This window comes from Hyperoodon ampullatus, assembly GCF_949752795.1.
Source record: "Hyperoodon ampullatus genome assembly, chromosome: X".
NCBI classification, from domain to species: Eukaryota; Metazoa; Chordata; class Mammalia; order Artiodactyla; family Ziphiidae; genus Hyperoodon; species Hyperoodon ampullatus.
In genome coordinates, this window is record NC_136913.1 from 15,021,756 (window position 1) to 15,047,419 (window position 25,664).

The 25,664-nt window shown below is 43.8% G+C and overlaps 1 protein-coding gene across 4 annotated transcripts in view; it reads left to right on the forward strand.

Moving 5' to 3' along the window:
• Positions 1 to 12,053: 12,053 nt before the first annotated feature.
• TXLNG (taxilin gamma) overlaps positions 12,054 to 25,664 on the forward strand; it is a gene marked incomplete at its 5' end in the record, with an annotated part of 60,336 nt that continues 46,725 nt past the window's right edge. For 3 of the 4 annotated variants that reach the window (XM_079727690.1, XM_079727688.1, XM_079727689.1), the window contains one exon: positions 12,069 to 12,170. In XM_079727690.1, the coding sequence (XP_079583816.1) occupies positions 12,069 to 12,170 (102 nt within the window). Of the gene's footprint in view, positions 12,171 to 25,664 lie in introns of all 4 variants that reach the window. The other variant, XM_079727691.1, reaches the window with a different exon arrangement.

Here is a 25,664-nt window from a genome sequence, read left to right on the forward strand (position 1 = left end):
GTTATCAAGAGATTTCCACTTGTGGTGCCACAGTTGCTGATGACTGAGTTAGAGCTCAGAGGTGGTGTCTGGCAACTTCTGAAAGAATCCTATTGAAGGGAAACATTTGATAGAGTTTGCTGGAGGGAAAGAAATATGTTAAATGTTTTTAAGTAGTTAAAAATCCTAGATGTAAGCAGATCAGAATATGACAGTACTTGGCTGTTAGTATATATACTAAAATTCTTAACGGTAAGTGTTGAATAAATATAAAAAAAGGAAAGGTTTCAGAGAATGTTAAAAAATAAAATAACCTAAAATGAAAATAGAAGTATGTTAAGTTGTTGCTATCAGTTTTACATGATACTCGTTGCCTAATTGTGTGTTGCCCTGTGAAAATAAAAGGATAAAGTAAGATTTTATACACAGCATAAAAATACATTTAGGCTATAGTTTTATCGATCCATCAGTGGTGAAATGTTCTGCTTTTGTAAATTATACAGGTAACTGAAGTGTTATTCTTTTATTTTTCTTCTCTTTTTTTTTGGCCGTGCCTTGGGGCTTGCAGAATCTCAGTTCCCTGACCAGGGACTGAACCCAGGGCCACAGCAGTGAAAGCCTGGAATACTAACCACTAGGCCATCAGGGAACTCCGTGAAGTGTTATTCTTTTAAAGGACAAAATAATTTGTAACCTTGTTTGGTGGGAAATTTCTCAGTATTTATTACTTGCTTAGGGGTCATCCAACAAGATATACTGTGCATAAAAACACAAGCTTCATGAAACGTTAAAATATGAAGATAGTCCATCACGCTGGAAATTGTACCTCACTACTCAAGAGTGTAGCTCGGGAACCCTCATCCTCTGCCTGCCCTGGGAGCTTCATAAAGGGGAAAAGAATTAAGGGCTTAGATATGCAGGGTCTCAGGCCCCACCCCAGACTGCTGGCCCAGACTCTGTGCGGTGCCAAGATTCCCTGGGGTTAGAATGGACTCCACGGCTTGAGAGGCGCTGCACCAACGCACTAATGCGCTCAGGAGAGCAGAATTTTCTGGGGCTTTTTACTTTTTACTCTTCCACTAGCGTCCTCAGGTGACACTGCCTTCCTAGTTGGGGTTACAGGTGCCTCTGCTGTTTCAGTTGTCACTCCCCGCCCACTACCCTTTCCACATGGCCAAATTAAGAGGAACCAAGTTCCCAGGGGGACAATGAATAAGCCTGCTAAATCAGATATTTCTAATAGCACATTTCAAAGTGTGTGCTCTACCAAGCGCAGAGGCGACACTTTCTGAGAACTGTGTTTGTTCACAAGCCTGCAGCATCTAAGGGCTGATGTGCCTGCCCCGAAGGCTGTAAAAGGATGGATCGATGGTGTGTTTATGCACATGAAATCAAATAACAAAAATCGTATAGGGCTTTCCTGGTGGCGCAGTGGTTGAGAGTCCGCCTGCCGATGCAGGGGACACGGGTTCGTGCCCCGGTTTGGGAAGATCCCACATGCCACGGAGCGGCTGGGCCCGTGAGCCATGGCCGCTGAGCCTGCGCGTCCGGAGCCTGTGCTCCACAACGGGAGAGACCACAACAGTGAGAGGCCCGTGTACCGCAAAAAACAAACAAACAAACAAACAAAACCTTCCCAACCATTACACGAAACGTCCCACACGCCAAGAAAATACTACCTCTCCCGGAGTGTGAAGAGTCGCAAGGCACACGTGCAGTGAAGCTCCTTCTTTGGCAAGTCTGACTTTTTTACACACACGTCAGCCTTGTTTATTACCACAAGGCCTTCAAAAATTGGACGCGGTGCTGGGTTCCCTCTCTCCCCTGAGGCGAACCTTAAGGAAAAACCAATAAGCCTCAAGCACGCTGACGAGTAGCAACGAGTATGAATAACTCAGGCCTGCTGCAGAGACAATGCTAAGGAGATCGTCACCCCTTGTACATGAGGGGGAACGTAAGCTCGGGTCAAGAACTTGCAACACTTTTTTCCAGTTAAGTGACTGAAGTCTCATTCTTTGAAATAATAGGTTTAAAGGAAATCTATGGCTTTAACTTGAAAATACATTGTTTGCATTTCAACCCGGTTATGCAAATGAACACTGAGTCCCCGCCCCCGAGATTCTTGCCCGACCTCCGCCGAAGCCCGCTTCCTGGGACCCTGACTACATCTCTTCCGCTCCTCGAGGCTCTGCGTGTGATTTCTTTGGGGTAAAGGATTTTGTTGACTGCTTAAGAAAACGTCGGAGCTCTGTATTTGACACGAGACACGGTTCACAACATAACATCAAGTGAAAAGTAAAAGACAACTACAAAACTATATTTAATATTACACTTTTTCTTCCAGAAAGAAATGTCTGTGTGTGCGTTGGGCATGTATGTGCATAGAAAAGTGCTTACACCAAAATTATGCTTACACTAAAATATTACTGGCCGTTATGCCTTTTTTTAACTCTTTTTTTCTGTCTATGTTTTCAGAAATTTGTGTTTGACGTATGGAGAAAAAATACGGAAAATCAATAAAAAAGGTTTCATAATAAGCAAAGATAAAGGAATTAGAAGGAAAGAATAATAAGCACAGCAGAAATCCAAGGCAAAGAAACAAGGAAGCCAAAATGAGTTTTAAAAAATTTTTATTGGACTATAGTTGATAGTTAGTTTCAGGTGTACAGCAAAGTGATTCGATTATACATATATATGTATATATCTAAATTCTTTTTTTTCCGATTTTTTTCCATTATGGTTTATTACCATGAATTCAAAATATTGAATATAGTTCCCTGTGCTCTACAGTAAATCCCTGTTGTTTTTGTCAGTCTTAATAATAACAACGTCTCTCCGTTTTTCCCTCCAGTTCTAGGAGCCATAGCTGTTTCTAGCAATTGCTACCTTAAGGTGGTTCCCTTTTTGCCTTTTCAGCTCTCCAATACATGGATTAACCAATCTTTATATTATAATGATTTTTTTTTGATGTGGACCATTTTTAAAGTCTTTATTGAATTTGTTACAATACTGCTTCTGTTTTATGTTTTGTTTTTTTGGCCATGAAGCATGTGGGATCTCAGCTCCCCGACCAGGGATCGAACCCATTCCCCCTGCATTGGAAGGCAAAGTCTTAACCACTGGACCGCCAGGGACGTCCCCCATTCTTTATATTAAATTATTTCTGTGAAAATAACTTTTATTGTTTTCTTTTGACAGGACATGACTGATGCATCAACTGCAGACAGATATTCATTATATTTGCTTTATAGCTTACTGTATGTCTGAAATCTTTCATTCTAATATTTTCATTTTACGATTTTAATTAGCAGCCAAAAAATATAATGTAGCTAGGAATAAACCTGACAAAAGATGCACATGAAATGTAAGGAGATATTAAACAACACTGAAAAAAAGGAAAGATATACTACATTCATGGATGGGAAGACAAATATCCCTAAAGATGCCAATCTTCTCAAAACTAGATCTTGGAAGGGGGCCTGGAATCTATGTTTTATCATCCCAGGAGAATTTTTTTTAATTAATTTATTTATTTATTTATTTATTTTTGGCTGTGTTGGGCCTTGGTTGCTGTGCGTGGGCTTTCTCTAGTTGCAGTGAGCAGGGGCTACTCTTCATTTGCGGTGCACGGGCTTCTCATTGCAGTGGCTTTTCTTGTTGTAGAGCACAGGCTCTAGTTGTGCGGGCTTCAGTAGTGGCTCACGGGCTCTAGAGCGCAGGCTCAGTAGTTGTGGCACACTGGCTTAGTTGCTCCGTGGCATGTGGGATCTTCCTGAACCAGGGATCGAACCCATGTCCCCTGAATTGGCAGGCAGATTCCTTTTTTTGTTGTTTTAATTATTATATTTTGCATCTTTATTGCTGTATAATTGCTTTACAATGTTTTGTTAGTTTCTGCTGTATAACAAAGTGAATCAGCTATACGTGTGTGTGTGTGTGTGTGTGTGTGTGTATATATATCCCCATTTCCCCTCCCTCTTGTGTCTCCCTCCCACCCCTCTAGGTGGTCAAAAAGCACCGAGCTGATCTCCCTGTGCTATGCGGCTGGCAGGCAGATTCTTTTTTTGTTTGTTTGTTTTTGTTTTTGTTTTTTTTACGGTACGTGGGCCTCTCACTGTTGTGGCCTCTCCCGTTGTGGAGCACAGGCTCCGGACGCGCAGGCTCAGCAGCCATGGCTCACGGGCCCAGCCGCTCCGGGGCATTGGGATCTTCCCGTGTCCCCTGCATCGGCAGGCGGACTCTCAACCACTGTGCCACCAGGGAAGCCCCTTTGCCTCCATTCTTTTTCTGAGGTCCTGGATCATCTTCACTATCATTATTCTGAATTCTTTGTCTGGAAGGTTGCCTATCTCCACTTCATTTAGTTGTTTTTCTGGGGTTTTATGTTGTTCCTTCATCTGGTACATAGCCCTCTGCCTTTTCATCTTGTCTATCTTTCTGTGAATGTGGTTTTTGTTCCACAGGCTGCAGGATTGTAGTGCTTCTTGCTTCTGCTGTCTGCCCTCTGGTGGATGAGGCTATCTAAGAGGCTTGTGCAAGTTTCCTGATGGGAGGGACTGGTGGTGGGTAGAGCTGGCTGTTGCTCTGGTGGGCAGAGCTCAGTAAAACTTTAATCCTCTTCACTGCTGATGGGTGGGGCTGGGTTCCCTCCCTGTTGGCTGTTTGGCCTGAGGCAACCCAGCACTGTAGCCTACGTGGCTCTTTTGTGGGGCTAATGGCGGACTCTAAGAGGGCTCATGCCAAGGAGTACTTCCCAGAACTTCTGCTGCCAGTGTCCTTGTCCTCACGCTGAGCCACAGCCACCCCCCGCCTCCGTGGGAGACCCTCCAACACCAGCATGTAGGTCTGGTTCAGTCTCCTATGGGGTCACTGCTCCTTCCCCTGGGTCCTGATGTGCACACTACTTTGTGTGTGCCATCCAAGAGTGGAGTCTCTGTTTCCCCCAGTCCTCTCAAAGTCCTGCAATCAAATCCCGCTAGCCTTCAAAGTCTGATTGTCTAGGAATTCCTCCTCCCATTGCCGGACCCCCAGGTTGGGAAGCCTGACGTGGGGCTCAGAACATTCACCCCAGTGGGTGGACTTCTGTGGTATAAGTGTTCTCCAGTTTGTGAGTCACCCACTCAGTGGTGATGGGATTTTATTTTATTGTGCTTGCACCCCTCCTGCCGTCTCATTGCGGCTTCTCCTTTGTCTTTGGATGTGGGGTATCTTTTTTGATGAGTTCCAGTGTCTTCCTGTCGATGATTGTTCAGCAGTTAGTTGTGATTCAGGTGCTCTTGCAAGAGGGAGTGAGCACACATCCTTCTACTCTGCCATCTTGAACCAATGTCCTATATAGAGATTTTCAACAGCACCTAACCCCACAAGTATTTTGTATTTTTCTTTACCACTCACTTTATACATATAGTTTCCACTTGCTTGCAAGTCTGTAATTCTGGCCGAGACTTGTAGAAATAAATCAGAACAAAATTCATGAAGCCTGTATATGCAATATATGTATTTGAATTTTTGAAATGCATGTACTCTCTCCCAATATTCCCTACATGACAAGCGTTTTTATTTGAAGTATCCTCTTCCTGCTGGACCTGGCACCCCAGTGTTTGCCAATCTAATTGTACATTCTACAGCCTGCCATCAGTATGCCTGAGCAAGCTAGGTATAAGGTATAATCATTTTTTAAATCTTACAGTGTCTGCCAGAAATGTGGAGGTGCATAGCAAATGCTGAATTTGGCCAAATTCCTATAAGGACTAAAATCAGGGTGCGCATAGAAGGATGGTATTGGGTAATCGAATTAAACAATAAGCTCTCTGTTCTATGAAAAGGCAAAGACTCCTTTTCACTACCTACAACCCCAAGAGCATGCAACAAACATGAAATTGAACTCTTTTGTTGAAATAATACTCTTGGCTACTTTAAAGGTTAGTAGGAGCATTTCTTTCTCTGAAAATACTCCAAGGTAGACAAGTCAAACTAGCGTGGTTTAACTCCTTTTGCCACTTCAAGATACAGCTCTGATGTCACTTTAAACCTTCCTTAAACTTCCCTACCACCAGTAGAAAATTACACTTAAGCTGTTACTTTGCAATACCTTTATCTTCGGAATTTTTTTACTGTTTTTTAAAAATTTTTTTATTGGAGTATAGTTGATTTACAATGTTGTGTCAGTTTCTGCTGTACAGTGAGTCAGTTATACATACTCTTTTGTAGATTCTACTCCCATATAGGTCATTACAGATGAATTATGTTACTGTTTGTTATTTGTATCACTGACAGTGTTGGCCTGAGAGCCCTTATTCTATATCGTGGTATGCCTGGTGTCTAATTAAGTGCTCAGAATGTAGTAGGTGCTCAGTAAATGTTTAACTGATGAATGAACTTTCTATTGCCACTAAGTTTACCCTAGGATGATCTTGGTCTCGTGGCTGCCTGAGGTCTTCTCAGTGTGGCAGCGGGATGTTGCCACTAGGACACTCTCTAAGAGGTTGTGAGAAGGGAAATCACCTTGGGGAATTGGAGGTTTGGCCCTCATCTGTATAGATTCGGAAAACTGAGTGGCCAGTGCACTTTTGCTATTCAGAGTCTCTTTTTCTCAAAAAGTATGTATTGAGAGCTTTCTCCAAGCCTGGCCTTCTGCTGAGTGCTGAGAATATAGAAGTTCCATGGGCACGGCCCCTGCCCTCACTTCATTTGCCACCTAGCTACAGGAGTCCATTCAACAAGCCCTAAAAAGAAACAACTCAAGGGAGTTCCCTGGTGGCCTAGTGGTTAGGATTTCACGCTTTCACTGCCGGGGCCCGGGTTCAATTTCTGGTAGGGGATCTGAGATTCAGCAAGCCAAAAAAAAAAAAAATCATGAAAAAATAAAAATAAAAACAAGCCCTTACACTGAAGTGTGGGACTGGCCTGGTATGGGAAGTACAGCATGCTAGAGATGCAAAACAGGAGTACCCCAAATATTTCGGCCCCCCAAGGGGCTTCTGAACACACTCCCAGAAGGCACTGTCTCCAGAATATGGCTCTCAGTCCTGATTTACAAAGTCAAAATGTCCCTTTATTAATAATGAGCAGTGGAAGCATCTCACTGAATACAAATATACACTGTGGACAGAGAATGTCGCCTGCATTTCAGTAACCAAAGGATGTTGTGGCCATAAAGCCACCATTCACTGTAGCCGCCCCTGAGGGTGTGCCCTGAGTGGATTCAGGATGGAGAAAAACAGGATAGTGGCCCTAGATAGTTAAGGTGCATATCAAAGGAATGATTTCAATGAGCCCAGACTCTTGCATCTTCCCATACTAAAATCATTAATTTGAGATGTCTGTTTTTGTGATTAGCAGTAGTCTTTTGATGTTCTGATGGTTGACTACATGTTTTTTTTTCTCAGCAAAATATTCATATATCGTGGCTCTTCCCTTACCTCTTTTATTTATTTATTTAAATTAAAAAAATTTTTTTTTGGCCACACTGCTCGGCTTGTGGGATCTTAGTTCCCTGACCAGGGATGAAACCCATGCCCCCTGCAGTGGAATCATGGAGTCCTAACCACAGGACCGCCAGGGAAATCCCTCGTTCCTTACTCTTTGGAGCAGTCTCTCAGAGCTAACTGAGAGGCTGTATCCCAGGCTCAAGTCCTCAGTAAGTTCGCTGAATAAAACACAATTCTCAGGAGTTCCCTGGTGGCCTAGTGGTTAGGATTCTGGGCTTTCACTGACAGGGCCCGGCATTCCATCCCTGGTCGGGGAACTGAGATCCCACAATTAGGATGTGCTTTTTTTTTTTTAGTCGACTACACACATCAACATTCCCTCTCCGGAGTCAGACCCACATAGGGAGACAGATTCTAATGGAAAGGTTTTTTGGTGAGTAAGAAATCAAAACAAGTCTCCTGTTCAAAGGCATTAGATTAGCATGCTGGAGCCTCCGTCCCCACACTAAGGATAGCCTTGGAAATGGGGCCGTTATTTCTTTTTTTTTTTAAACTTATTTTACGTTTCAATTGGCTTTTTAAAAATTATTTATTTAATTAATTTATTTATTTTTGACTGCGTTGGGTCTTCGTTGCTGCGCATGGACTTTCTCTAGTTGCAGCGAGCTGGGGCTACTCTTTGCTGCGGTGTGCGGCCTTCTCATTGCGATGGCTTCTCTCGTTGCGGAGCACAGGCTCGAGGCGCGTGGGCTTCAGTAGTTGTGTCAAGCGGGCTCAGTAGTTGTGGTGCACAGGCTTAGTTGCTCCACGGCATGTGGGATCTTCCTGGACCAGGGCTCGAACCCGTGTCCCCTGCATTGGCAGGCGGATTCTTAACCACTGCGCCACCAGGGAAGCCCAGGGCCATTATTTGTGAAGTTCTCTTTTTTGACCAAGATTCTCTCTTCCCTAAACATTGCTTGGATGGGCCAGTCAGCCTGGCCTCCCTGACTCTCCCTTTTCTAGGTTTCCACTCTTCTGATGAGATACACTGCTTCTTGAGATTTGTCAGTACCTTTGATCATATTATAGGGTATGATGGGGTCTGTTAATTGGCTGCCAGCAAAGACCGTGTAGTAGTCGTAGTAGTAGCCTCTGTGTGTATGTGTGTGTGTGTGTGTGTGTGAGTTGTGTAAAATTAAGGGCTAGCAATGACCCCACTCAGGATGTCACACACCAGGGGAGGGGTAGTCGGCTGTATTAATCAGGGAGTCTGTATTCCAGATTCTAGGTACTACAAATGCTTCTGTTAGCCATAGCTCAATCAATAGCAGAGGCTTTGCTAAGTAGCAAAATGAAGGTTAGAAATGGGTTTTCATTGGTGAAAGTAGTAGCTTGTTAGTCAGTATGATGGGTGTCAGAAATGGGCTCACAGTGGTGAAATTAGTAATATTCAAGATGTGCATTGCTTAAAATTTGTGAGTCTCTTCACCCTTGCATTGACAGGGTATGAGAACCTAGCAATCTGAAGCCTGCTCCCTAAGGGGTAATATTACAGGCCAAATCTCTAAATAGCCCTGTGTCCAGCTATGAACTCTGAGGGTTCCATTTCCCTGATAGTGGCCATAAGGCCAACAGAATCCTGCCTCTGTAATAGAGGCAAGTTGGCCTCTTAACAGGACAGAGAGCTGGGGGCATCATTGAGCTTACTGCTCTTAAGAACTTTCTGCCTCAGGCTCCTGGCTGTTTACTAAGCATCTGAATAAGTGGGCCCATATTCAGGTACATGCATAGCCTTTAGGGAGGAAGTGGGGAGAATACCCCCTACTGGCGACGAGCTGTTTTTCTTGTGACCTTCACCTTTCAGGCAGGTAGAGTTCTTAACAGAGACCATAAGTCCTTGAGCAAAACGTGAGAATAATTAATGCAGATAGATCATGGAATGCCTCTTAAAGACTTGGAAACAAAGAAATGATAGCTCTTGGGACTTCCCTGGTGGTCCAGTGGTTAAGACTCCGTGCTCTCAATGCAGGGGGCCCGGGTTCGATCCTTGGTCAGGGAACTAGATCCTGCATGCATGCTGCAACGAAGATCCCGCATGCTGCAACTGAGACCTGGTGCAGCCAAATAAATAAATATTAAAAAAAAAAAAAGAAATGTTAGCTCTTGAAGACTTAAAACATAACCCCAATAATGGATCCCAGCTGAGATAAGTACAGTGCTTTATAGAGCCTTGGGTCAAGGCTGGACAGTAACCTCTTTGAAGGCATTTAAACAAAGCATGGGTCTATCAAAAATCAGGTTAGTCTGACCTGAGGAAGAAGAGAGTGATCTGAGACCCAGAGAGCCAGACAGAAGCTATTCTTTCTCTCTCCCTTCTGCTAAGCTGTTTTCCTTAGAAACGGATCACTAAGCCTGGCCCACTTGCAAGAATAGGGGAATCAGACTCCACCTTTTGAAGGGAGGAGCATCCAAGAACTTGTGGACAGATTTTAAAAAAACACCATCCCCTCCATTAAAGACGTTATAAGAAGCAGACCTCTGAAATTCATATTTCTCGTGGGAGCAGTAACAACTATGTTTCTCTTGAGCACCCGGTTTGTTTTTATTTTGTTATGTTGTGAATCACTCTGTAAATTATGTTTTCCTCTTTTCCCAGCTGTCAGGAAGCTCAAAATAAAAATGTGACTCATGTCCAGCTTGTGGACAAGAACCTCAAGGCTTGTGTTTTATGGAATCAACTCACCCATGACTTCATCTTATTTTTCCTGATCCTTCTTTCACTTTCACTTTCTTGTCATTTCTCTCTCTCTCTGCCTCTCTATTTGTACATAAACGAATGATATGACATATATCTATATATCTACACACACACATATGTATGTCGTGGCATATCGTGTATATGTTTACAGCCTTCCAAATCCCTTTGAAATAAGAATGTATATAAATAAAACAAATACAATTAACTATTTTTCATTTCTCTTAAGACTTGAGGTCACTTGCATAGTCCTTTTGTTTTCTTAATAAAGATAACTATTTTTTAAAATTCCATGCATACTTATACTCAAACAATACAGAAAATCATGAAGTAAAAATACTCCCAAGTTTCATCTCCCAGGGAAAAACGTTATTAACACGTTGATTAATGTCCTTCTAAACATCTCTTTATAAACCTACAGGCAATTCTATGAAAATGGATTTTTTTTTAAGCTCACTGTGCTATGTATATTTTCTAGGTCAATTTAAAAAATGTTTATCATTTTTAGTAGCTGCATGGTGTTCTCTTGTACCATAATTTAACTATGGTGCATTTTAACACTCAATTCCCCAGGCGGGTTAGAAGCAGCATTACCGGTAGATTTTTTCTGCATCTCACTGGGACTTCTGCCTTTAAGAAAGTGAGGAATAGTGGCCGAGGCCATCAGCTTTATATAGTGTCTAGGTATAGGTTCATTATCTGTTGCTCTAGTTTTGAAATCTCAAAGCTGGACTGAGGTGTTCTGCCTGTGAAATAAAATAATGGTACTTTCCCCAAATTTACAGAAATAATTAAAATTAATAGAAGGAATTTCCCCAATATTGAAATTTACTCTCACGTAAGTTATTAAATTTTTGGCGCCTGACACCACTACTTAGTATTCTCTCATAAAAAGTGACATAGGATTTACACAAATTTTCATAATGAGTTATTTAAGGCAACATGTCAGGATTTCATGACGCTCTGTGACTATCAGAAGCTCGGTCATTGGAGATCTGGTTCCATCAGATGTAAATAGGGAGTTTGCCTGAGAAAAAATCCATCCCCGCCCTAATCTCGTCAAGAAAAAAAAAAATCGATTCAGCAAACCGAGTTTGTTAAAAAATTTCAGTAACGAAACAACTGGCGGAGAAAGCCAGTACGTTCAATGTGTATTAAGCGCCAAGTAAGGGTGGAGAACTGTGCTAGAAGCCCGCGCGGTTCAGCCAAGGTGAATATGACGCAGCCCCCACCCCGCAGGAGCTCGGGACCGCTAAACGGTGCTGAGAGCTCTGGTGGAGGGGCAGGACTCGGGACAGGTGTCGAGCCAGAAACCTCAAATTCTGAAAGCCATTACAACTCTCCCGCCTTGAAAGTCACGAAGTATTTCTCCTCATCCCCCAATCATTCGGGCTCAGTTCCGAAGAAGAGCAACCAAAACAAAAGCAGAACAATGTGTCCCCGACCCCGCTCCCTCCCAAACACTGAACTATTTCTGAACTTTTCCCGCAGGATGATAAAGAGTACCTTCCGGTACCGGTAACATCGCCCCTAGAAAACTACAAATCCCAGGAGGCTGCACGCGCAGCACAGTGGATACTCTTCCCCCATTTCAGAACGCCGCAATACGCTCCAATCCTGATCCGGGTCTGCGAGCCGTGGCCGCGCAGCCTGCTGGGACTTGTAGTCCGCTCCAGAGTCCCTTTCCTCGTTCGCGCAGGCTCGCGCGGCCTCTGTTCGCCCTTCGGCCCTGCAGTAGCCCAGCCCCGGCTTCAATGCTCCCCACCCCCATCCCGCTCCGTCCCCCCGGGGGCCAACCTCCTCCGGTCACGTGGGGAGCCTTCCATGCGGCAATTGGCTGGGGGATTCAGGGGTGGGGCGCGAGGCCCTGCGAGGTTCCGTGCCCCTTGTCGGGCTGCTTGTTTGGCTGCTGCCGTCACCTCATGGCGACGCGGGTAGAGGAGGCTTCGCGGGGAAGAGGCGGCGGCGCCGAGGAGGCAGTTGAGGCTGGACGGGCCGGACGGCGACGCAGCCCGCGGCAGAAGGTCAGTCTGGGGGGTGCCTGCGTTGTTGCTGTGCCCGGGGAATGCTGGGGCTAGCTGTTTCGGGGTGCACCTCTTCACTCTCCCGGTTTACCTTTAGCCACGGGACGACCATCCGGCCCTCTTCGCTCTCAGGGTGACGACAGTGGGAGCAGGTGAGGGGAGTGGAACCGGGGTGGATGGGGTGGGAGGGGGCGATGGTTGGGGATTGAGGCGGGGGCGGGAGGGAGGGCAGGGGGCGCAGCCTGGTGGGAGGGGGAAGGGGTGCTTGGCGGGGGCGCGCCAGGTGTGACAGCCACGTGCGGCCGGCGCCGCGGGGCCCCGGGCGCCAGGTGTTCCCTCTCCCAGCCCCCGCCCTCCGCGTGCTTCCCGTGCTACTAGCGCTGGGCGCCGCCGTCTGGGGGCTGCCAGGGGTCGCTGGCTCGCCCTCCTCGCGCCGGGCAGGTGCGCGGGGCGCGCTGCTGGGTGCGCCCGGGCGGCGCGGGCGAGGCTGTTGCGCAGTAAGATAACCGCGCGGGAGACGGGGCTGCGCTGCGCCCCCCTTCCCCCGCCCCCCTGCTCTCCCCGCCACTGCGCGGGCTGGCGAGCCGGGCCTCTCGGCCCCCGGGACCCAGGCCCTGGGGCTGCTCTGTGGGCGCCACGGGCTTGGCTGCACGTGGGAGAAGATGCTGGAGGACCTGGGTCCCGCACAGTTGGGAGCAGCATCGCGGATAACCGGTCTTCCCAATCCAGCCCTCCCTCCTTCCCCTTCTCGCTCTTTATTTCTGCCCCTTTTCTTTCTTTCTACCCCCGCCCCCCCTTGGTGAGCGGAAACTTGAGCGCCTCTCCCAGCTTGGCCTTTGGTCTCTCTCAATCTGGGAGTCGGGCTGGACTGTTCCCCTTGCCTTATTTGACTCACGTCAAGGAGTTTTCAGTGTCTCCCTCCCTTTCTGGAGGAAAATCCCGACCTTCAGAATGGGAGAATTCCACTTGTTCTGGAGTCAGTGGGTGGAGTTCGAAAAAGATTGCACAACAAACGGGATACAGGGCTTTCAGGGCCCAGGAAGAGAGCAGTGCGGGGAAAAAGGACTGGAAAGGTGGAAACCCGTCTCGTTGTTTGCGGTTGAACAGATTGAAACATTCAAGTTGTTGGACGTCGTGCTTGATCACTCGGGGCTGTTTAATGTCACTTAATTATGCATTTGAATACTCTTAAAGATCACTCCTGTTGGAAATTACGAAATAATATTTTTATAATGCGACTCGTGAACTTGAAAAAAAAGAACGAAGGTTCGCTTTACTTCTGCGCCAAGTGTCAAGAATTAGCTTTTGCGGGGGGGGGGCTGTTTCTAAGGTCAGGTGTTTTCACGTCTGTCTTCATGAGGGTGTTACTGCTTCTCAATTACCTGTCTTTCTCTCCATCTCTTTGTACTCTGAAAGAAAGATCCAGTACTTGAAGGACTGAAAAAGAAGCTGTGGACCGAACGGAACTCTAGGGATTCAGCACTGTCACTTTGGACACCTCACTTATTCCCTGAGGGTGGGGAGCCAATCTCAGGGTTTGATTTCATAGGCCCCCCAGGGGAGGACTCCGATAAAAAGCCACTGCAGTTGAGGACATGAGTTCCTTTCTATGCCCCTAGCATAAGGATAAAAAGTCTGAACTAGGAACTGACGCTTAATCAGCTAGCATTTTAAACGACGAAGAGGTAATGACCCTTTGACGCAGTTCTCTGGTTAACAGCTGGATAAGAATAGTCAGGTGTGTCTTAGTTTCTGAATTTTCGTTTTAAAAAGTTGGGTGAAGATCTTGTGTTTGTAGAAGTCACTTTTTAAGTATTTCCTTCGGACCCCTCGTTTTTTATTTCCTCTGGGCCACTAGCTTGAAAATATATTCGTAATTCTAACTTGACCTCAGCCCTATTTTTCGGGAAGCAGAAATGGTGTTGAACTAATTGGGTTGTTTTGAAAGCATTGAAGGAATTAAAGGAACAGTGACCGTTTTGTCACTTTTGGGTTACATTATTAGACTTAAAAGTGAGAAACAGGGCTTCCCTGGTGGCGCAGTGGTTGAGGGTCCGCCTGCCGATGCAGGGGACACAGGTTCGTGCCCCGGTCCGGGAGGATCCCACATGCCGCATGAGCGGCTGGGCCCGTGAGCCATGGCCGCTGAGCCTGCGCGTCCGGAGCCTGTGCTCCGCAACGGGAGAGGCCACAGCAGTGAGAGGTCCGCAGTTGGAGATGGGCTTTGTTGCCTCCTGTTTGTCTTAACCATCTAGTCACTCTTGACCTCAGGTAATTGTGGCATTGTTTCATAACTACTGCTATTTGGGTGGTCTCTTAAGGTGACTTTTTTCTTTTAACATTACAGTACATTTCTAAGAGTCTCTTGAATTGTCTAAAACTGCTGTCTGAGGTGATAGCCACTAGGCGCCTGTGGCTATTTAAGTGTTAATTAAAATTAAGTAAAATTAAAAATTCCCTTCCTCAGTATACTAGCCACATTGCAAGTGTTCAATAGCCAATGTGACTAGCGGCTACTGTGTTAGAGCAGATCTAGAATATTTCCATCATTGCACATTACATAAAGTTCTATTGGACAACACTGGTCTAAAAAGATGGGATATTACTTTGTCAAGTATTCCAGGCATTTTTTAGAACACCAAGCTCATTCATAGTACTTCCTAAATCCTTCTGTAGAATTTGTGGGGGGGTTTTGTTTGTTTGTATTTTTACTAGAATTTGTTGTATAAGGTTGAGTTTTCAAAAAATTAATAGACTATTTTTTTTTTTTTTGTGGTACGCGGGCCTCTCACTGTTGTGGCCTCTCCCGTTGCGGAGCACAGGCTCCGGACGCGCAGGCTCAGCGGCCATGGCTCACGGGCCCAGCCGCTCCGCGGCATGTGGGATCCTCCCGGACCGGGGCACGAACCCGTGTCCCCTGCATCGGCAGGCGGACCCTCAACCACTGCGCCACCAGGGAAGCCCAATAGACTATTTTTTGAGCAGTTTTAGGTTTACCAAAAAATTGAACATAAATTGTAGAGTTCCCATTTATCCCCTCACACCACACCCCTTTCCCCTATTATTTATATCTTGCAGTATTGTGGTACATTTGTTACAATTGTGAGCCAGTATTGACACATTCTTATTAACTAGAGTCCATAGTTTACATTAGGGTTCATTCTTGTTGCTGTATATTCTCAGAGTTTTAACAAATGTATAATGACATGTGTCCACCATTACTATATCATACAGAACAGTTTCACTGCCCTAAGAACCTCCATCCCTTCCTCTCTTCTCCCAAACCATTGGCCACCACTGATCTTTTTACTGTCTCTGTAGTTTTGCCTTTTCCAGAATGTCTAAGGTTGATTTTTTTTCCCCCTAGATTTTTGCTTGGCAGTGTTAAAAATTATTTAACTACTCTTAAAAACTTATTTTTAGGTCAAATAGGAAAGATAAAGATATATGGAATCTATGCTCAAATTAATGAAATGTTACATTTACATGTTGCCCTACAGTTTCTTTTTTTTTTTTTTTTTTTTTTTTTGCGGTATGCGGGCCTCTCACTGTTGTGGCCTCTCCTGTTGCGGAGCACAGGCTCCGGACGCGCAGGCTCAGCGGCCATGGCTCACGGGCCCAGCCGCTCCGTGGCATGTGGGTTCCTCCCGGACCGGGGCACGAACCCGTGTCCCCTGCATCGGCAGGCGGACCCTCAACCACTGCACCACCAGGGAAGCCCTGCCCTATAGTTTTTATAGCATATTTTTGCACATATATTAAGTCTTTCAGCATCACTCAGGTGCTGTGGAGAAGGTTGGGCAACTGTCATTGTCCTCATTTATAGATGACAAATTGCTCAGCAAGGTCAAGTGATTTGCCCAAGGGGTGAAGCCGAGTGTGGAAAGTACCCTTTCATCTACACTACAGTAATAAGTAGGGTGGTAGTGGGCAAATAGTATAGGTGGCTCTTGCCACCTATTAGCTGTGCAGCCTTGGGCAGGTTTCGCAATGTTTCTAAGCCTCAATTGCATCATCTGTAAAGTGGTGATGATGCTAATCCCTACCGCATAGGACTGTTGTGAAGTATGAGAGTTGAGGGCTTCCCTGGTGGCGCAGTGGTTAAGAATCCGCCTGCCAATGCAGGGGACACGGGAAGATCCCACATGCCCTGGAGCATCTAAGCCTGTGCCCCACAACTACTGAGCCCACGTGCCTAGAGCCCATGCTCCGCAACAAGAGAAGCCACCGCAATGAGAAGCCTGTGCACCGCAACGAAGACCCAACACAGCCGAAAATACATAAGTAAAAATAAAATTAAAAAAAAAAAGTTGATGTAATACGTTCAGTACAGTGCCGGGCATGTAGAATTTTACTTGGTGGGGAGGCTAGCATATATGAAAGATCCGTTTCTCTTGCTTTTAGGGTGTTATTCTGTAAATCTATCTTCCAACCTTTGTGTCCTTCACTCTTCCCAGAATCTCTCTGTGATAGACTTAATGAGGAGAAATCAGGTCAGGGTGGGGCGAGAGTATGGGGTGGGAAGAAACCATTTCGTTATCTTGTTTTTCTCCCCATTTGCAGACTTGATGATGAATTTCCACTCTTCTAGCACAGAGATTAAGTAATAAGAATCGAAGTGATCTTCTCTTTACGACATTGTCATCTAATTCTATCAGCAAACTTTGGTAAACTTTATTTTCATAGAGAACCAAACGGGCAAAGCAGTAATGAGAGCAGACCAGATGCAGCACATCCCTCTAGCAATACCACATTCATAGATCGTAATATGCCACAGTTATTTATTACATTACTGGAAGGTGTTGTATATGTTATTTTGTGTCATTTATATTGGTCTTGACTAGAGAAGTTTTATTTAGGAGTGTATATGCCAAATCCAGATTCCATAAAACAGGGCACATGTGATTTCCCTTTGTGTGGGATTCTTCACAGGAGGAGTCACTATAATAGTTTTCCTTTCAATAGATATGCTGTTCAGGTTTTATACTTTGCAGAGAGTTGTATTTCAAAGGAAAGGAATTCGAGTTCTCACTGTTTCCTGCATTGTGCTAGGCACTTAAAATGTGCTTGCATTCTGATATCTTCCTTACCTCTGCAGAATAGCTGGTATCCCTAGGTATGTAGATAAGGCATCTGAAGCTCAGTCAGAACAACAACAGCAGCAAACCTTGCTCAAATTAAATAACACAGCTCAGAGTTGGTGAAGTCGGCCTAGAGCTGGTATATAATTGTGTAATTGATAACGCAACTGATGGACCCTACTGCGCAGTTTCCGCTCTTTTAACCTAATATCCCAAAGAAATCCCTTTGCCTCTTCCCCCCCCACCTCCCTTCTTCCCAATTACTTTTCGTTTGGTTCTAACACGATTATCAGTAACTTTTAGTTAATGTAACGGATGTGACAGTATTTAAAGTGTGTAAAGTGGTATACAAGTTTAATATAGTATTCATCAACATTGAGAATTAGCTGTGTTTAATATTTTCCCAAGTGGGGCATTTCTAGAAGAGGATAAAATAGGTCAGGTGACCCTTTAAGGGTTTGAGCCTTGAGTATGTTTTTATGATTCAATTTATTTCCTAGTTGAAATTCTCTTGGGACTTACAACTACTTAAATTTTATTACTTGAAGGAAAGGATAATATAAAATGACCATTGTTGTGCTGGCAACATAGTTTTATTAACATTTATTGCTCAGGGTACTGATTTGCATTCTGTGTTACATTTCCAAAATGTCCCCAGGACGACCCCCATTACCCCCACTTCCTACTCTGTAGTCTGCCACGAGTAATATTGCTAAACTACCACTTGTTCATTTTTCTTCTTTCCCTACTCAGGTCAAAGTAGAATGGTTTGTTGAGGAAGATGTGCCAGTAGCTTAGAAGCACGTTTTGTTAAGGATGTTTCATTTTTTTAACTTATTTATTTATTTATGCTGCGCCAGGTCTTAGTTGTGGCATGTGGACTCTAAATTGCGGCATGCATGCGGGATCTTGTTCCCCAACCAGGGATCGGACCCAGGCCTTCAGCGTTGGGGAGTGCGGAGTCTTACCCACTGGACCACCAGGGAAGTCCCAAGGATGTTTTAGATTGACATGTGGGTCATATTTAAAAGTGAGAATGGAGGCATTTTGCATAATTTGCAAATGCATCCTTATTCAGATATTATTATAAACAGTTCTGCTGCATGGTAGCAATATATACTCATTACAGCTAATCTTACTACTCTAGAAGGTAGGTACTGTGCATCTCTAGTTTACAGATCAGGAAACTGAGAGGTTGACCTCCCTATGGCAACACAGGAGGTAGTAAGTGGTATATTCAAAGGCCAGGGTCTCTGGGCTCCAAAGCCATTAGCCATATTCCATGTGTCTTGTGCTCTCTAAACACATTTCTTGAGGATGGTAAATAAAAATGTGCTCTTCGTTGAATGTGAGTAAAACTTGGTGATAGGTAAAATGAGTAATAGTTTTTGCTAAATGAAAACAAATTACAGAGAGTGGGGTTAGGTCATTGGGGGTATAGGAAAGCTACTGTAATCCAGGAACCCAGGGAGTTTTGAGCCTTATAGCTTTTGTTTCATTGCCTTAGGCCCCAGGTTGACCTTTAGATATTTGATTTAGGAAGTGTGCTTTTGACTCCCTGGAAAGGCACCTCCAAGTGTAGTTTGGATTAATTAAAAGGTAGAGGGTTTAGAGAGAGACCCTTTTTTTAACCTCTCAAAGTCTGCACAACACAGTGTTAACAGAGAGCTGAAGTGGTTGGGTTGAGTAGGACAAAAAAAAGAAGGTTTCACGTTTCAAAGGTGCATCATGATTGGTCCATGTGGAGCTGGCGAAGGATGATTTCATAAAATTGGAACAGGGGTGTTGCATTTACGTAACCTGTGAAAGTAGAGGACCATTTTACATCTCAGGAGTCTGTGGCTTGAAGATGCTAAATGTGTGGCCCGGCCCCCTGCCCTTCTGCAAAATAGATCAGGCCCAAGCACATTTCAGTAGCTTTGGGAATTAACATCTTATTTTCTGATCCTTTTGCCACTTAGATAGGTGTTTAGGCTAATACAGGTATCTCTCAGATTGCTGCTCATCACTGAACTACAGTTTTAGAGCTAGAAGTGATTTTGCAAATTATGGAGTCCAGCACCCTTCCTTTTAATAAAAGAAATGGCCGCGAACTCGAGTGCCATCTTCCTTGGATTAAAAGGCAAACGATGTGCACAGTCTAAGATAGATGTTAGCACCAACCGCTAGAGATAGTAGCACAAACCCCTGCTGGAGAGAGCGTGCAGCCAGAGAAGCTGCATTCTGACAGGGCCTTTTCCAGAGCTGTTGGCTCCTTTTTTTTTTAATTTTTAAATTTAATTAAATTAATTAATTTATTATTTATACAGCAGGTTCTTATTAGTCATCCATTTTATACACATCAGTGTATACATGTCAATCCCAATGGCCCAATTCATCCCACCACCACCACCACCCCACCCCACCCCCCGCCGCTTTCCCCCCTTGGTGTCCATACGTTTGTTCTCCACCTCTGTGTCTCAGTTTCTGCCCTGCAAACCGGTTCATCTGTACCATTTTTCTAGGTTCCACATATATGCGTTAATATACGGTATTTGTTTTCTTTTTCTGACTTAACTTACATAGTGAGGGGAGCTCTCTCAGACCATGCTTTCACTGAGCTGGCCTCTCCTCTTTGTTCCTCCTCTACCGCAGCCACGCAGCAGTTCTCAAACTTTTTGGTTTCAGGGTCTTTTTGCATACCTAAAAATTATTGATTACCCCAAGGAGCTTTTGTTAATGTGGGTTATATCTAATAATGTTTCCCATATTTTAGAAATTAAAACAATTTAAAATTATTATTCATTTTAAAAATCAACTGGCGTTGTGTAGTTACTTATTGCTGTATAACATATTGTTCCAAAACTTAGCACTTGAAACAGCATTTACGATCTCAGGAGTCTGGGAGTGGCTTAGCTGGTCCTCTGCTTCAGGGTCTCAGGGGCTGCAGTCATCCGAAGGCTTGACTGGGAAGGATGCACTTCCAAGCTCACGCTCATGTGGTTGTTGGCAGGATCCAGTGCCTTGCACGTTGTTGAACTGGGGCCTCAGTTCCTCATGAGCTGTTGGCTGGAGGCCTTCCTTGGTTCCTTGCCACTGGGGCCTTTCCATAGGCATCTCACAACATGGCTGCTGGCTTCATCAGAACGAGCAAGAGAGAGTGCCAGCACAAGAGAGAAGGAGGCTGCAGTCTTTGTCACATAAAGAAGTGATGTCCTCTCACTTTTGCCAAATTCTGTCTTCATTAGAAGCCAGGTACTAGGTCCAGCTCACACTCAAAGGGAGAAGATTATACAAGGTCGTGAATACTAGGAGGATCTTTGGGGTCCGTGTCAGAAGCTGCGTACTACACATTAATGTAAATAATGTTGTTTTTAAAATTAAAAATAGCTGATTTTCCGGAATAAAAGTTGAGAAGAGTGGCATTGTTTTACGTTTTTGCAGATTTCTTTAATGATTGGCTTAGTAGAAGATAGCTGAATTCTCCGAACTGCTTCTGCATTTCATGTGTGGTAATATGCAATTTTAGTTGAAGTATGTGAAGACAATCTAGCCTCACACACATATGTAATTGGAACAGGGAGTGGTATTTTAATAGCCTTTTTAGATAATTGTGGAAATTCTTTGATACTGCACCAAAACTCAGCAAGTAGTAGTTCTTGAAGGTAAGTTGCCAGTGTGGGATCTGAAATTCTATGTAACTTTTCGTACTGTTCTAAAACTATGGGTCTGTTTTTCACTTTGAATGGATATTTTTGCTCATGCATCATTTTGTAACATCATCATCCATTAGTCATTTGGAAAACATTGGTTTACTGAATTGTGTTGATATTACAAACATTACCACATTTTTTTACAATATCAAAACCACATTAGTTAATATCACCACTGATCTCATCAGAAAAGTCTTTAAGTATTGGGAAGCTCATGGTGGCAGATAGTTTTCAAAAATTCTAAATTTTGCTTGAAAACTCACATTTTATCTTTGGCAACAAATATTGTCAGTTGTTTGCCTTGAAGTGAGAGGCTCATTTCATATATATTGGAGAAAATGTCTGCCAAATACCCAAATCTGAGTAAACAGCCATGGATTGTCTTTAAGAGAAAAGAAACAACAAGAACAAGAACAAGGTGATCCATGAAAAAGTTGATGGTTGGGCTTATGATTCCAGCAGCTGCGTTAGTGCTTTTCGTCAGGATCTCTACCACACTTTGTTGTGTAGCCGAAGTGCTTTCTGTATCTTCACACAGAATAGAAAAAGATAATGTATTCAAGAGCTAAGATTTAATGAAAATTAATAATTTTTAATTGCTTTCTCAAGGACATTGTTAAGTAAAAGAGCCCCCCTACTACCTCGAGTACATGATGTAGTGACAAAATCCATGACTCCTAGTATAGCTTGGTGCTGCTGCCTTGATTTATTCTAAGGAACCAGCAGTGTTACTCATTATTGCTTTTGTACCATCAGTGCAGATGTCAACACCAAAAAAGACAAATGCCATCTCAGTATTTTTATTTTTTAAATTAATTAATTAATTAATTAATTTTTTGGCTGCGTTGGGTCTTCGTTGCTGTGAGCGGGGGCTACTCTTGGTTGTGGCACGTGGGCTTCTCATTGCAGTGGCTTCTCTTGTTGCATGCAGAGCACAGGCTCTAGGTGTGTGGGCTTCAGTATTTGTGACACACAGGCTCAGTAGTTGTGGCTTGCGGACTCTGGAGTGCAGGCTCAGTAGCTGTGGTGCACGGGCTTAGTTGCTCTGGGGCCTGTGGGATCTTCCCGGACCAGGGCTCGAACCCGTGTCCCCTGCATTGTCAGGCGGATTCTTAACCACTCCGCCACCAGGGAAGCCCTGCCCTCTGGTTTTATCAGAAGTGGGGACTGCTCTTTCTTGTTTCATCTTTCCCAAGATTATTCTGTATTCTGTCAGAAGAGAATAGGCTTATTTTTCATGGGCCTTTTCCTAAGACTTGTTCTGAGGAATGTGGCATCCCAATTATTACTGTCTCAACTGCTTTATCTAGCTAATGGAGCAATTCAGTAATCCTAGCAACTGGAATATTTTTACATTAATTCCTGATGACCAGTATAAAGTTAGATTTTATTTGCTAAAGCCTTGAATATTTGAAATCGTGATTCATCATGATTTTGCGGGGGGGGGCGGGGGTAAAATATACATAACATAAAATTTACCATTTTAACCATTTTTAGGCGTACAGTTCATTGGCATTAAGAGGCTAACAGTGTTGTGCAAGCTACACCAGCATGCATCTCCAGAACCTTTTCATCTTCCCAAACTGAACCTCTGCGCTCCATTCCCCCTGCCCTGCCCGTGGCAAGCAACCACCATTCTGTATTCTTTCTCTATGAATTTGGCTACTCCAGGTATTTCATATAAGTGGAATCATGCTATGTTCTTTTGTGTCTGACTTTTTTCAGTTAACATAATGTCTTCTTCAAGGTTCATCCATGTTGTAGCATGTGTTAGAATTTTCTTCCTTTTTAAGGTTGAATAATATCCTAATGTACGTATATACAGGTGCACCTTGGAGATATTGCAGGTTCAGTTCCAGACCACCACAGTAAAGGAAATAACATAATAAAGTGAGTCAGATGAATTTTTTTGATTTTTAGTGCATATAAAGTTGTTTACACTATAGTGTAGTCTATTAAGTGTGCAGTAGTGTTATGTCTAAAAAAGCAATGTACCTACCTTAATTAAATAATACGTTATTGCTAAAAAGTGCTAATCATCATCTGACCATGCAGAGTTGCCACAAACCTTCAATTTGTAAAAAATGCAATATTTGTGAAGCACAATAAAACCAGGTATGCCTTTACCATATCTTATTTATCAATTCATCCATCAATGGACATTTGGGTAGTCTTCACGTTTCTTAACTTTAGATGTGATTCTTTAGGACATTCCTCGTAGAAACACTACTTTCATACCAGGCTCAGTACATGTAGGTCTCAAATCATGGCTTTTTCTTCCTCACTCACTTCCTAATTTGTTCCCTAGTTTATCTGTATAATGAAGTAATATTCTCACTGTCTGAGAATTGTAAGGCTAAACTAAATAAAGTATTTTAAATGTCTACCACATAGCAATTAATAAATGTTAGGTTTTTTTCCTTTCTCCCTTCAGTCAGAACTTAGCCTTATATACAGTATGTTAACCCTCTTTTGTGTATTCTATGTATAGGCTTAGCTGTTGACTGTCTGATTCTACTTGGGAAGAGTTAACTATCCATGATTGAACCTATTTTCTTTTTTTTTTTTTTTTTTTTTTTTTTTTTTTTGCGGTATGCGGGCCTCTCACTGTTGTGGCCTCTCCCGTTGCGGAGCGCAGGCTGTGGACGCGCAGGCTCATCAGCCATGGCTCACGGGCCCAGCCGCTCCACGGCATGTGGGATCTTCCCGGACCGGGACGTGAACCGGTGTCCCCTGCATCGGCAGGCGGACTCTCAACCACTGCGCCACCAGGGAAGCCCCTATTTTCTTTTTTAAACTGGTAAAATGATTTGGTAGATGTCCTAGCCGTAGTTATAGATTGAGGCCAAGTTTAAATGAGATATTTCAATTTTCAGAATTGTTTTAAGAAGGAGATATATCAGAACGGCTACAAAAATTCATGCTTAGTAGATCGTGTTCCGACTATAATCTAGTAGAAGGTGTAGTGTAAAGATTTGGGGGGACAGACCCAGAGGTCTCTTGAACAGGGTGAAGGGAGAAGGTGACATGAAATGACTCGAAAGAAACTCCTGCAACTCTTCAGACTCTGAGGCTGGGGTGTGGTGGAATAGTGAAAAAATATAATACTGCTTTTTTTTTTTTTTTGCGGTACGTGGGCCTCTCACTGTTGTGGCCTCTCCTGTTGTGGAGCACAGGCTCCGGATGCGAAGGCTCAGCGGCCACGGCTCACGGGCCCAGCTGCTCCGTGGCATGTGGGATCTTCCCGGACCGGGGCACGAACCCGTGTTCCCTGCATCGACAGGCGGACTCTCAACCACTGCGCCACCAGGGAAGCCCAAATACTGCTTTTTATAATACTTCGTATAATACTGGTCATGGTGAACAGTTTGGGGGGATATCTTTATAGAAAAGTTTCCTCCATTTACTGGCTTCTGTATGAATACATTTTTGTTTATACTGACATGTTCATCCAGGACCAAATGTTTCTTTTTCCTTACTTAATTATACCTTGGAGATCTGTTCATATTGACAGGGCTCTACCTTACTCTTTTGAATAGCTGCCTCCTTTAACTTGTGTGGATGACCATTCTTTATTTAACCAGTTCTTTTTTTAATTTTATTTAAAAAATTTTTTTATTTTAATTTTTTGGCCACACTGCGCGGCATGTGGGATCTTAGTTCTCCGACCAGGGATTGAACCCGCACCCCCTGCAGAGGAAGCGCAGAGTCTTAACCACTGGACCACCAGGGAAGTCCCTTTAATCAGTTCACTATCAGTAGACGTTCTGGTTCTTATGTGTAGTAATAAGCGGTGGTGTGCTGAATAGCCTTTGCCCTTGAGTGAGAATATCTGTGGAATAAACTATGGTGGACTCACTGGTGAAAGTGAATGTGCATTCAGATGTTGAGAGATACTGCTAAATACCTCTGTAAAACCAGTATGCTACCAATGTAGGCTTCTCATGACTGTACTGGGGGACCTGTTTGCCCACATGAAGGTTTATTTTGTTTTTTAAAAAAATCATTAAAAAAAATCTGGTCAGTATTGCTTTGATTTGCATTTTTATTTGTATTTCTTTAATTATGAATGAGCTCGAACTTTTTTTTTTTGGATGCACCGTGCAGCATGCGGGATCTTAGTTCCCCAATCAGGGATGGAACCTGTGCCCCCTGCATTGGGAGCATGGAGTCTTAGCCACTGGACCATCAGGGAAGTCCAGTTTGAACATGTTTTTGTATGTTGGGCATTCTTAGTTCTTTAACTGTGATCTCCTTGTTCAGAAATCCTTGAAAGTTGGGTCTCTGACTCATTTGAAGCCCTTATGAACGTGGTCTTTTGGCTAGTCTGTTTTCAATTAATATTTAGTAAATTGATTTTCCTTTTCTTTAAAAAATAAAATAGCTTCTGAGTTCTCTGATTTCCTTAGAAAGACCAAAGTTTGACTTTGAACTTCTAGTTCTTCATGGTTTTCATTTTTCACGTTTCAATCTTGATATATCTGGAGGGGTGAGATGGGTTATCACTTTTTCCCCCATATGACTTGAGAGATATCTCAAATCGTTTATTTCCTTTACCAGTTTGAAATGACACCATTTAAAAAATTTTGTAGGGACTTCCCTGGTGGCGCAGTGGTTGAGAATCCACCTGCCATTGCAGGGGACACGGGTTCCATCCCTGGTCCGGGAAGATCCCACATGCCGCGGTGCAACTAATCCCGTGTGCCACAACTACTGAGCCT